The 13,449-nt window shown below is 47.5% G+C and overlaps 1 protein-coding gene across 4 annotated transcripts in view; it reads left to right on the top strand.

Annotated features, from left to right (window-relative positions):
- arhgap32b (Rho GTPase activating protein 32b) overlaps positions 1-4,380 on the top strand; it is a 646,854-nt gene extending 642,474 nt beyond the window's left edge. For all 4 annotated transcript variants that reach the window (XM_085968179.1, XM_085968180.1, XM_085968181.1 and 1 more), the window contains one exon: positions 711-4,380. In XM_085968179.1, the coding sequence (XP_085824305.1) occupies positions 711-3,023 (2,313 nt within the window). In that variant the 3' untranslated portion in view covers positions 3,024-4,380. The remainder of the gene's footprint in view (positions 1-710) is intronic.
- Positions 4,381-13,449: the final 9,069 nt, after the last annotated feature.

The following is a 13,449-nucleotide window of genomic DNA, read 5'->3' as shown; positions in this document are numbered from 1 at the left end:
ATTTTATGTAATTTTATTTCCTGACAGTACACAGTCCAATGTTCCAAACTGGCAGGTGTAGGTACCTCACTTTAAATCTCTTCATTTGCATTTATTCTGGGAAACTCAGTATAATATTAACATTGAGCCCTGACTGTCTTGTGTGTCGGTTCTTTTCTATTAGAATCTGATCATTCCAATTACTTGGAGTTGAAAACTTTTTTTTAAACCTGCAGATTGTTTTCACTCTTCACTCTCAAACAGCCACTTGAAAGTTTTATTGTTGCACAGTTTAATTCACTTTCTTTAAATGTAATGATGCTTATATTAGTTTGGCAGCAAAACAGTAGGAGATTTCGGCCTTTTGTACAGAAGCACCTGAACTGCGGTTCTGGGATCACAGTCACCGATCTGAGCCTTACTGTCAGGGGAGTCGAGCACCCGTACACCTCGTGGTCTTAGAGAGGTGCAGCCAGAGAGCTGAGGGTAACAGAGCAGGATTCAGCTGTTCGTGCAGGCAGGGAGAGAGAGGAAATTGGAAGGTAGCTGACTGCAGAACACTGATATGCAGCTTCAAGAATCAAAAGAAAGGAGCGTCAAACCTGGCTAGCGAATCCTTCATGGTATGGGGCAGGGGAGAAGAAGCACCAATAATTCAAATAATATCGGAACAAAATATTTCTTAAAAACTGGTAGCTGTTGGATCATTTCCTGTTTTTTCCCCTTTCCAGGTTCGAGCAGCAGTGTCTCCAGGAACTCCCGTGAAGCAGTCGGAGCCATGTGTTGCTGAACAGTCGGGGTCAACTTTCAGCTCCGACAACAGCTACGTCCCCCGCCCTGCCACGGTCATGGCCATTCACAGCGGACACCAGGAGAAAGCAAGAGACAGTGTCCAAGCACCAGCAGTACACCCGAGAGCTGAATCTGTGCCTGTGGATCACAGTGCTTACAGTAACACTCCACCAGTGCCACCCCTCCGATCAGTGGAAAGCAGGGTGCCACCTAGTCATTCCATGTCTGATACTATTACTGCCTCCAACTTCCATTCATTCCTAGCTTCAACGACCATACCATCATCCATAGAGGATGCCTTACCCCCACCTCCTCCTCCCAAACCCTCTTTTCTCTGCCAGTCACATCCCTATCATTCCAAGATGGAAAGCTTGCCAGATCTGGAAAACCACTTTCAACAGAAGCATGCTCATTCCATGCAGCCACTAGTCTACCAGTGCCGGGCTGACAGTGTCCCCCAGCACTTGTCCTACCAGTCCAGATCAGAGAGCACTCCCCAGCATCTGCTGTACGGTTCCCGGCCTGAGAACATTCCCTCGGCTGCATCTCGATTCAACAGTTTCACCAGCCAGCCCAAAGCAGCCTCCGTTCACCTTTCCAAGCCTCGGTTTTCAAGGTCAGACTATGTGCCAGCGGGGAATCCTGCCGTGCGAGCATTTGTGTGCCCACATTCCCAGTTTGAGGAGCCAGTGTACCCCACGATAAGACGGGTGCATTCTCTGCATGTGCCGCCATCTTCCATTAGATCAGTTCCCATTTCAAGAACTGAGGTGCCTCCAGATGATGAGCTCTTCTATTATCAGAGACCCATCTATCAGTACAAACCCTGCCAGCCACCGCCACCTCAGTCGGATTATCACGTCACTCAGCTGCAGCCCTATTTTGAAAATGGCCGAGTTCAGTACAGGTACAGCCCTTACTCCACCTCTGGACTTAATCTACATGGGACCGACGGTGCGATTTACGACCTCGCGGATCCCTACGGTTCGATAAGGTTGAGACAGTTCCATTCTTTTACCAGTCGAGATATCCCACCATACGTTAGTAGGTTTCAGGGTAAAATCTTTCCATATCCCAGTGCGCCATCCTACCCACGCAGTGGTGCCCATGCCAACGTGATGAGTAGAGAGCACAGTTTTGTAAGTCGCGATGTGCCCCCGTCTCCGAATGTGAAACTGGCCCACGTGATGTGGGATCCGGAGGAGGCTGAGAAATCCCGCTTCCAGTCCATTCGACGCGAAATCCGCAGCCGACAGAAAACCAAGGGGTTAGTGATGTCGCAGTATGACAACGTGACCCCAGTGCTACAGGAAGAATTCGGGGGGCTGGAGATCATCCATTCCAGAAGTAAGTCGGATCCTGGGAAAACTGGCATGGCGGCGAGCGAAGGAAAGGAGAGGTGGTATCCTGCCTCAAAGACTCCAGACCCTGATCCACCATACGTCCATCAGCACCCGGACTGTGAACTGGATAGTGGGGCATATCTTGAGCCATCTGCTCATCATCACGGACCCTTTGGAAATGGGCAGCTTGAAAAGCCAGCACTTCCTCAGAAACAGAGCACCAACAGGACCAGGAGGCCACACGAACCTCCCTACGATCAGTCACAGTATGATTCCTGTCAAAGGCCCTCTGCAGACTCGAAAGGGGGACAGCTGTACAGCGCGCACACTGCGGTTCCAGCAGGATATGGGCTGAAGCATAGGGCAGAACTCCCGGACTCACGAACATATCCATCTGCAACTGGTAAATATGTGCTTTCTTCTCACGAGCCTTTACGGAGTTATGAAGATTCCTTCCGGACAGCAAACGAGAGGCTGGAACTGGAAAGACCCAAAGTGAGAGGGGGTGGAGGGGACCAGCCTTCCAGAGACTGCTACAGCGAGGAGGACGAGGAGCTCGCCAGGCCATTGGTATCCAGCCAGCTCGCGAGGAGTTACAGCACCAGATTTCAGCAGCACCCTGAGCCCCTGGGGAGGGAGCAGTCCCTCTCGTACCCATACCCATGCTTAGGCCACCCGGGCAGTAAGCGGCACAGTACATTGACGGTGATGTCTCAGTACGATAACTTGGATGACTATCACACACTGTCACAGCAGCAGAGGGGCGGCCTGGGAGGAAGTGCCCCATTTGTACCTCCAGGCTTCAGCCACCCCCAGGGGAGGACATTTAGCACTGCTTTGGGCCAGGGAAGCTTCATGTCCACAGAGCTGGCATTGCAGAGGTCTGAAGCGGAAGTACATGTGGAATGAACAGAAATTTTACTCTGTGCAGCCTCTGCTGGGCAGTGGACTGTTTTATTTTTAAAAAGATAACCAGAGTACTGTTTTTAAACACAAAATATGCCGAATGTTGGACTTTTTGTGTTGTGTATTTCGAGTACATGTATGAATCGTGAGGTTGCATTTTGTGCCCTTGGTGAATGACTCTCAGCTCAGTGTTAACAATTGTCAGGACACTGCATGAGGGCTCAACAGTTAAGGGAATTATCTTCCTGGCTTGTTTCTAGTGAGAACAATTATTTGGGTCAGCGGAGCTGCTGAGAAGAGTTTGTTACTCACTCTGCCTCTATCAACCCCCCCTCCCCAATTCCCCCGCTGCAGGGCTGGCTCTGCCTCTATCAAACCCCCTCGCACCTCCCCTAGTTGCCCCGCTGCAGGTCTGGCTTTGTCGCTCCCCCTCCCCCCCCCGGTGTCAACAGTGGAACAATTACTATTCTGATAGATTTTTCGTCATATTTGTGTCAGTAACACAGTCTGTCAGAGAGCTCACTCCCTCTGTTTTGGAAGTTTAGTTTATTAGAAGCACAGAGCTAGCCCTGCACTCGAGTCTCTGACTTCAGGCACAGTGGGAAAAACAGTTAGTGGAGAATAACAACACAAAATGGCACCTAGCTAATACAGAGTGGCAACATACCTAACTCACATCAGGCCACCTTGATGCCAGCCATATCTAACAGCTATTGGGGCTTGGCCGCTAGTGAATTCAGCTGGTTTTAAATATATCTATTTTTTGTCCACTATGCTTGTATGTAGATATACTAACTTACTGTTCCAGGGATTGAAACTAACTGAGATTTGGGTGTCAGACTGTGCCATCTAATTGGATTTATCAAAGCTTGATCATTTTCATAACCAGTTTGAATCCAGTATATAAATTGCACATAACTACAGGACTCCCGTGCAGAGGAATCCTTTCCCTATCTCCATGCTATGGCTGGGGTTGTGCTCTCCTTGTGATACAAGCAGGAGCAAAGCCTTGTCCCCTGCTACCAGCTGAGCAAGGGGTGCGTGTGTGCGCAAGAGGCCTCTGAGCGCGAGGAGGCTCGTGCTTCACGTGAGCTGATTATGTCGGCCTTGGATCAATTGTTTTGAAATGGAGTCGTTGTCACCTCCCTTGTCCTGTTTGGACTCTGCCCTTCCTCGCAGACGTTTAAAGGTGTTTCAGAATAGATGTTAATGTTTGTGCACAGTCTGCAGGGGAAGCAGTAACACTGTGAATAACTCAAACAGACCTCGTGTTTTTGGGTCACCTTGTGTAGATTTGTTTATATTGTTCTTCTAATTTACAGAGTGACATATTCAGTAAAATATTTAACTTGGGAAAGGATCTTAAAACTGTGATTATTTTTGCAGCAATCCCCGCCCTGTGCACAAATATTATTGGACGAATATTATTGGATTATCAAATGAGTCAGAAATGGCCACTGGGAGCCACTAACCTCAACCCTGCCCGTAAAGTCTGCAGTGACATTGTTCGTGCTGATTTATCCCACCTAGTCTCAATTGGAAGTTAAAGCAGGTTTCACATCAAATCCCTCAAACAAAGTATTCCACTGTAAAAACTGAACAAAGTAACTGGACGTCTGTTACTAATCCCAAAGTGAGGCTTTGGCCCAGCAGCCTTAGGTGGTCTCCCAGTGTGTCGACTTGTAACGCACAGATTGCAGGCAGCACTCAGCACGGCTCCTGTAACATGCAGCACATAGAAATGATGGGCTGCGTTGGCCAAGGGTTCTTGAAGAGGAGAAGCCCTCCATCCTTAGACCTTCAAAACAAGGCTTCCGAGTATTGAGATTGACTTTCACAACCTGCTCCTCCTGAGTAGTTTAAACAGTGAGTCTTGATATTTTTGAGAGTTGCTGAGCGCAACAGTGTGAGGAGGTCAGTTTACAGATAGTTATAATATCTTTTGAAATGAAAACAGAATACGCTGGAAACACTCAGCAGGTCAGGCAGCATCTGTGGAGAGAAAAACACAAGTTAATGTTTCAGGTCAGTGAGCTTTCATCAGAACTGGAAGGTGTTCGAGATGAACAGGTTTTAAGCAAGTACAGAGCCAGGGAAAAGAGAGCAGGAAAAGAACAAAGGGGAAGGTCTGTGATAGGGTGGTGTGATATCCGAGTGGTAAGGTCAAGAACTGAGATAAGCCAGACTTCAGGAACCAAAACTCAACTGTTTAATTATACATATGTAGCAGAGAAACATCTCTTACAGCTGCAGGCAAAGCACTTCCAATTCTTACTGTGCGATCACCAAGATGGAGGATCAACCTCTGAGTCATACCCAGAATGCAATGCCACTACCTTAATAAGTGGCGTGCCAGGACATTACCTTAATACTGGTAAATATGATCCCTTAATATTTGTCTCCATCTGGTGGATAACTTAAGCATTACATCCCAGATTACTATAGGTGGACTTCAGGAGAAAAGAGATAATGGTGCAAGGCAAAAGGAGCTGATAATTGGACAAGTATAGAAACAAAAGATGGGTTCAGAGAGAGGTGTAAATAGTTACAGCAGATTAGCAGAGGGGGAGGGAAGCCTGGAAAATCTGGTTAAGCAGAGAGGGTTGCCATGGCCTGGGAATGAGCGGAGAAAGGTGGATAGACCCCAGGGATGCAGACCACCCCTCCAGCCGTGTACCAACAGGGGATTCCCACCCCAAGCACCTGCCCACACCTTGCCCACTCCCAGTGCAGTCATCCTCCATTACCAGCACCCATATCTGAAGTATTGAAGTATTGAGTTGGAAAGGAGCAGACTACAGTGAGCAAGGCTGCAGCCTCGCACAGTGTGTTCAGGATGGGTGTGTGTAGGCGACATTCTCTGCTATTTGCAAAAATGAAACTGACATCTGACTGCCTTCAAACCTCGGGCAGGGACAGTGAAGTGATCACTTCATCCACTAGCTTCATTAAATTGTGAGACGTGCTGTAGGTGAATTGGATTAAGGTCTTTCTACAAGTCAGTCCTGTGACATTCCAGCTGTGTGTGTATAGTGGGCCACTGTTAGATCCCATTCTATCAGATACTAAAGCATTTAGGGTTGGCTCGAGTTGTGCATTCTCGCAGTGAATAGATTGTGCTGCACAGCGACAACACAGAGCTGAAAGTAAAAAGCAAATCGAAAACGTTGGAAATAGACAGCAGGTCTGTCAGCCTCTGAAAGAAACAGGCTAACATTTCAGGTGGTGCGACTGTCTGAACTGGTCACTGCATGAATGGGGATAGGCAGGAAAGTGGAGTTGATGTGGAAGTTCAGCCATGATCTTGTTGAATGGCGGAGCAGGCTCGAGGGGCCGTATGGCGGAGCTGGCTCGAGGGGCCGTATGGCGGAGCAGGCTCGAGGGGCCGTATGGCGGAGCAGGCTCGAGGGGCTGTATGGCCGACTCCTGTTCCTATTTCTTATTTTCTTATGAACCTATCTTGTCAGACCTGCTGTGTATTTCTAGCATTTTCTGTTTTTATTTCAGATTACCAGCATCCTCTGTTTCTTTTAGCTGGGAATGAAACCTCCGGTATAAGCAAGGTTCTTTTACAGGTGGGATAATGAACAAGAACAATGGGCTGAATTTTGCTGGCACTCAGAGGACGGGTTCGGAGGCAAGTCAGCTGTCAAAATAGCAAAGATTGACAGTGGGTAGGAAACCCGCTGTCAACCCGCCTCCACGCGAGTCTCCTAGGTGTCGGGTCTGTCAGCACTGAACAGACCCAACACCAAGTGGTGGGGGAGGCAATTCACGTCATTAAATGGGTTGTTAACATCCAATTAACTGTTATTTGAAGCCTACATTTCAGTTTTATGTGGGTTACCCGCTGCTCAGGGAACACGTCACCTCAGCATGTCGTGAGTGGGTTCAGCATTGAATTATCTCATGACCTGACAGCTGCCAAAGTTGTATAAAAGATCCCATGTTACAGCTGTTCACTTTCAAAGCTCAGAAGCTGTTGGTTACTGCATTTGGAAGACAGATTGAGCTTTCTGCAGCTTGCAAGTGTTTGGAGCCAACTCTCTATCCAGTGTCACCTCATTGGAACAACCTCTCTCACCATTGACAGATCGCTTCTGTCATCTCAACCTCACCTGCCATCTATTCCATCAGCATCGGTGCCCTTGAAAATATCTCACCTTGGTCCTCAGAATCCGGCCAAGATCAGCCCCAACACCAGCGCTAACAACAACAACACCAGCCTTCTCCGCAATCAACTGATGCTGAACAGGACACGGCATCAGCACCCGACCACATTGCTGCCTGGGGCGCCAGGGATGGCCTCACCATGGCCAGGTTTACTTCACTTGACACTGTACACCCTGGATGCCACATGATGTGCCAGGTTGGCACCACCCTACACCAACACCATAAAGCATCGCTACAATGCCCAAGCCATTCCTTTCACACTCATCACCATTGCGGGATGGGGGGTTACCATTATGTCTCCCCATTCACTGCAATTTACTAAGCCACTTCCAAAGGTGCACACAAATCTGTCCAAGAACACACAGTGCTGAAAATAAAGGTTTAAATGTTTGACAGTGCATTACCAGAAACATCACATAAACATTGACTAAACCACCCAAGTGCCTACCCTTGTGTGTTGTTAGTTGGTATGCTTGCAGTAGGATGTGAGAGAGTGTGAGGGGTGGCTAGTGAAATAGGGAAGTGATAATGTAGATAGAGAGGGATGGGTGGAGGTGCAAGGTAAGTTGGTGTGAGTAAAGATGTGCAGGAGTAGGGTAGGGAAGGCAGAGCAATGGGGATGTGATGAGAGGCACAGCAGGATGAGGTTGAGTGTGGCTTGGCAGTAACGTTTCGTGATCTACTGGGATCATTGAAAGGTTTGCGCCACTGCAGCCTGGTCCTCCTGACGTGATCCCTGCTTGTGCCCTCCTGCATATGGAGGGAGTCATGGGAGAGCCTGGGTGCAGCTGTGCTTGTCTATATTTGCAGCACAGATCACCGACAGCACAATTGTCAAAATCAATTTGGACGTGGCCCCTTTAAGGAAATCGGCTGATGACGCGTCATCAAATGACATCATCAGACCCGCTTCCTATTAATTGGCCGGGAACCTCGCAGAGCGGTCTTAACAAGCCCTATTAACGTAAAATCACTTGGAGAGTGCAGGCTGCAGTAGGCAGCGGGCTGGGACCGCGACACTGACCCCGGCCGACCCGGACCCACCTCGGTCGGCGAAATCGCGGCCAATGACTTCTGCTCGGTGATATTTCCGTGCTGTGCCATCCACCTGTAAACTTAGCCATGACTCCCCAAACAAGCTTGTTTCAATCCCTGCACAGTGCTCCATATAAACACAGTGTAAAATCGGCTCTGACCCATTTCTGATTATCACTAAATGCATCGTCAGTCTTGATATATGAAGAGATCAGTCTCGCAGCAGCTCCAGTTAGAGCTAGCTAGTTGTGTCAAACTGGGAACAGCATGAAGTGTATGTTTCACACAGTGTCTGAAGAAACGGGTCAAGAAGTTTGTGCTCAACTCATGCTGATAAGACGTACAACGTTCCAGAAACGTTTTGGCGGTATTCTTTAGGAGAAATATAATAGCCCAAGTTTGCGACACTTCTGCGTTTCTGATGGATCTAGTACTGGGAGATCGGAACCCAATGTGTCAATTGCTACATGTAATTCATCTGTCTATTTTCTGTGTCTTTTTGGGTTTTATTTTGTGTCTTGGTGTAAAGTGTGAAAAGCAAAGCTGTTGTAACTATGTGTAAATACTGGATTCTGTTTGTAATTCCTGTACATATTGGACATCTCCTGCTGCTGCCAACCTTGTATCGAAACTGGAGTTGATTTTTTTTTGTTTTTTTTTTGTACTGTACAGTGATGAGCCGGACTTGCACAATTCAGCAGTGTCGCATTGTTCCATTACACAGGATCTCAGCTGCATTACATAAAAAAGGCAACATCAACCCAAACCATCTCAGCTCTGGTTCTCTCATTGATTGAATACCTCAGGTACATTGAAAGATCATTAGGGGATTCACATTATACTGTGCACCAATCTGGTGTACATGACTTCGCCATATCTGCTGTCTCTATGCTGATGAACCACATCCTGGAACAGGATGCGTGTCCTACACGTACGTGCCCTTCCTATGCTGAATACATGCACTACGTGCAGACCTTTTCCATACAGGTTAGGGCTGTCTATCTTGTACTGCATTCAATGGTGTGTTTAACTTAGGCACTAATAGGCCATGCAGCACAGTGTGGTGCCCTTGCACATGAGATGTCACACTATAGTGATGGTATTGCAGTGTACAAATTCAATATTCAAGGTCGCCAAAGAATTGTAATGCATTCCATTCTGAAATAATTCTGGTTACCGCCTAATGCCGTAGGGATATATACTGCTTGTACCTGTCAAATGGCTTTTTCTTGTATCACCAGTTACACAATCCCCACCAATCTTCTTCAGACCCTATGTTCTCATGTAACCTACTCCTCCCCCACAAAAATCAAAGCAGACCCTCTAGACATCCTAATTACTCCTCTGACAGTTAAGTGAAGCAGGTCACCTATTAAAACTCCCTGTCTGCAGCGCTTGATATGGTTGATCATCCTGCTCCAACGCCTCTCCTCAGTCATTCACCTCTGTGCGATCGCCTTTGCATGATACCGTTCCGACCTACCCACACAGCCAGTGCATCTCCAGCAATGGCTTTCCTTCTCTTCCCTGCATTGACCCCTCTTTAATCGACATGCTGCCACTTTGGCGATATCATCCACAAACATGGGGTCAGTACTCTCAGCTCTATTTTTGCAGCACTCCTCCAGATCCCTCGATTGCCTCTGTGCTGTCGGATATATCTCTATATCTGTAACCTGCTCCAGCCCTACAATCCTCAGAACTCTGCGTTCGTCCAACTCTGGCCTCTTGTGCATCCCCCACTTCCTTCACCCCACCACTGGCAACCGTGCCTTCAGCTCTCTCGGCCTTAAGCTCTGGATCTCTCTCCTTAAACCTCTCCCCATCACGCTCTCTTCCTTTAAGACTCATCTGTGATGAAGCTTTTGGTCACTTTTCCTAATGTTTCCTTCTTTGGCCCAGTGTCAATTTTTGACGACAGATAATCTGCTGACGTTCCTGTGAAGTGCCTTGGGATGTTTTACTGCGTTCAACGCAAGTTGTGTAAGTCGTAATTTCTGCAGCTCAACATCAGTAAGACCAAAACCATCACCTTTAGCTCATGGCTACAGACTCAGAACTGAATCCATTTCCCTGCCCAACTGCACTCTTGGGCTGAACCAGACCGCAACCTGGGTGTGCGGTTTGACCGTATGCTGAGCATTAAACTCCTTATCCTACTCATCATCAAGACCCCTTCCACCCTTACCTCTGCACCTCCCTCACTGAAGCCTTTAACCATACTTGACTATTCTGACATCCTGCTTGCTGGCCTCCCATTTACTTGCTTTAATAAACTCAGACTTGTCCAAAGTTCTGCTCGAGTGCTGTCCTCACCTATCACCCGAAGCTTGCTGGCCTTCGCTGGCTACCCATCTCACAATGCTTTAAATTCAACATCCTTATTCTTGTCTATAAGTTGCTCCCGGCCTCACCTCACCCTATCTCTGAAAATTCTCCAACCCTATAACCCCACCTGAATGTGTTGTTCCTCTGACTCCAGGCTCCCAGTCATCTTCCCCTCCCCACCATAGGTAGCAAAGTCTTCAGCCGTCTTGGGTCTAATCTCTGGTACTCACTAGGCCTCTCCACTTTGAAAATCTTCTCAAACCCATCTCTTGAACCAAGCTTCCCTCCTAACTTCTCTCTTCCAGCTGAGGCCCACTTCCTCACACCAATCTTTGAAATGTTATTCTGTTAAAAGTATGGTACAAATCCAAGCTGTTAACAAGATCAATGTAGCAGGACAATCGTACTTTTGCAACTGGGCCCAACTCGCAGAGTATCCCCTGATTTAAAACCTGGACTAATAATCCAGAGAGCGGGAATTCAAATCCCACCTTGCCAACTTGAGTATTTGAATTCAGTTTTAATAATCTGGAAATAAAAAGCTGATGTCAGGAAACATAGAAACATAGAAGATAGGAGCAGGAGTAGGCCATTCGGCCCCTCGAGTCTGTTCCGCCATTTAATGAGATCATGGCTGATCATCCAAAGTCAGTACCCTGTCCCTGCCTTCGCCCCATATCCCTTGATCCCTTTAGCCTTAAGAAATATATCTAACTCCTTGAATATATTTAATGAATTGGCCTCAACTGCCTTCTGCGGTAGAGAATTCCACAGGTTCACCACTCTCTGGGTGAAGAAATTCCTCCTCATCTCAGTCCTAAATGGCTTACCCCTTATCCTTAGACTGTGACCCCTGGTTCTGGACTCCCCCGCCATCAGGAACATCCTTTCTGCATCTAGTCTGTCTAGTTCTGTTAGAACTTTATAAGTTTCAATGAGATCCCCTTTCATTCTTCTAAACTCTAGCGAATATAAGCCTAATCGACCCAACCTCTCCTCATACGTCATTCCTGCCATCCCAGGTATCAGTCTGGTGAATCTTCGCTGCACTCTCTCCATGGCAAGAACATCCTTCCTCAGGGAAGGCGACCAAAACTGCACACAATACTCAAGGTGTGGTCTCACCAAGGCCCTGTACAACTGCAGCAAGACATCCTTGCTCCTGTACTCGAATCCTCTCGCTATGAAGGCCAACATACCATTTGCCTTCTTAACCGCCTGCTGCACCTGCATGCTTACCTTCAGCGACTGGTGCACAAGGACACCCAGGTCTCATTGCACTTCCCCTTTTCCCAATCTATTGCCATTCAGATAATAATCTGCCTTCCTGTTTTTGCCACCAAAGTGGATAACCTCGCTTTTATCCACATTATACTACATCTGCCATGCATCTACCCAATCACCCAACCTGTCCAAATCATACTGGAGTTTCTCGGCATCCTCCTCACAACACACACGCCCACCCAGCTTTGTGTCGACTGCAAACTTGGAGATATTACATCTAGTTCCCTCGTCTAGATCATTTATATATATTGTGAATAGCTGGGGTCCAAGGACCGATCACTGCGACCATGAAGCTGTCATTATAAAAACTCAACTGTTTCACTGATGCCCTTTAGGGAAGGAAACCTGCCGTCTTGCCCAGTCAGCCCTATTTGTGACTCCAGTCCCACACCAATGCGGTTGACTCTCAGTTACCCTCTGAAGTGGCCTAGCAAGCCACTCAGTTCAGAGCAACTAGGGATGAGCTGGCCTTGCCAGCAGCACCTGCATTCCAAGAATCAGCATTCAGGTGCAAGGGATGAATTTCTGAGTCTCAATGTTTAGTTGGTGCCTGGGGAATGTTGCCCAGCATAAGGCACAGGCCCAGCATTAGCCCATCGGCATCCTCATCTACAAACTGAACCCATTCACCATTTCTCTGACAGCATTAGCATCAGACCAGCGGTGCTGAGAACAAATAATTTTAATAAAGCCCTCCACACCGAAGGCAGTGTGGACGCTCCGTATTCTGCCCCTGCCCATTGCTCACCTCTTTGCCCCTTCCTTGCCACTGTTCTATGCAGTACCCTGTACCTCCCCCTTTGCATCTACATCCTTAGGGCATAGGCTGGCACGTGATGTGAGTGGTGATGTGGAAAACACCTCTCTGAGAATGTTGAGCCGTTCGTGTTGATCATGAGAAGGCCGTGGGATTTTGCAACATACCAGCTGTTGCACCTCTCCAACCTCAACGACAGTCTCCCACTGTCCCCATATCGATATCGGTCGGGATCCTTTGTTCAAAGGTTTCATTGTGTTGCTGTTTCCTCCAGTGTCCCTGTGGACCCAACTTTTTTAGTGAAAGTGACAAGCTGGACTTGGTGCAAGAAGATCCCTAGAGTGTTGTGTTAGCTTTCCTGTACTGTTACACCATGCACAACGCAAAGCACATGGCCCTTATTTTATAAGCTTCACCTTGATTGTGACATATTTACACAGTTATACTTGCATCAGTACAGGGGTAATTGTAGCTTCTGTAAGAACCTTTTCAATACTGTAAGCTATCAGGTGAACATATGTAGACACAGTTTTAACTTTGAGGCACAAATCTGATAGAGAACTCACATACACCTGCCAGTTTCATTGACAGAAACGGAAACATTTTAACTAATAATTAGTCCTAAAGGAGGAAAATATGGCCGGAGGTTCCATTTGCTGGAGTACTTATAAAAAACACAAAAGGTCATAATGATGGTCTCCTGTGGATAATCCAGGTGGTGCTTCAAGAGTTTAGCATGCCGCTGTAGACATCCAGGCTGCATCCTTCTACATAGGGACCGAGAACATGGGATTGAATATGGCAGCTGCTCGTTCAGTGCACAATACATACATGGTGTTTATAAATACAAGT

The sequence above is a fragment of the Somniosus microcephalus genome, chromosome 26 (genome assembly GCF_052327205.1).
Source record: "Somniosus microcephalus isolate GS21.2 chromosome 26, FLI_Smic_1.0, whole genome shotgun sequence".
NCBI classification, from domain to species: Eukaryota; Metazoa; Chordata; class Chondrichthyes; order Squaliformes; family Somniosidae; genus Somniosus; species Somniosus microcephalus.
The sequence above is the reverse complement of the archived record's forward strand: the minus strand, read 5'-3'. Positions and strand labels throughout refer to the sequence as shown.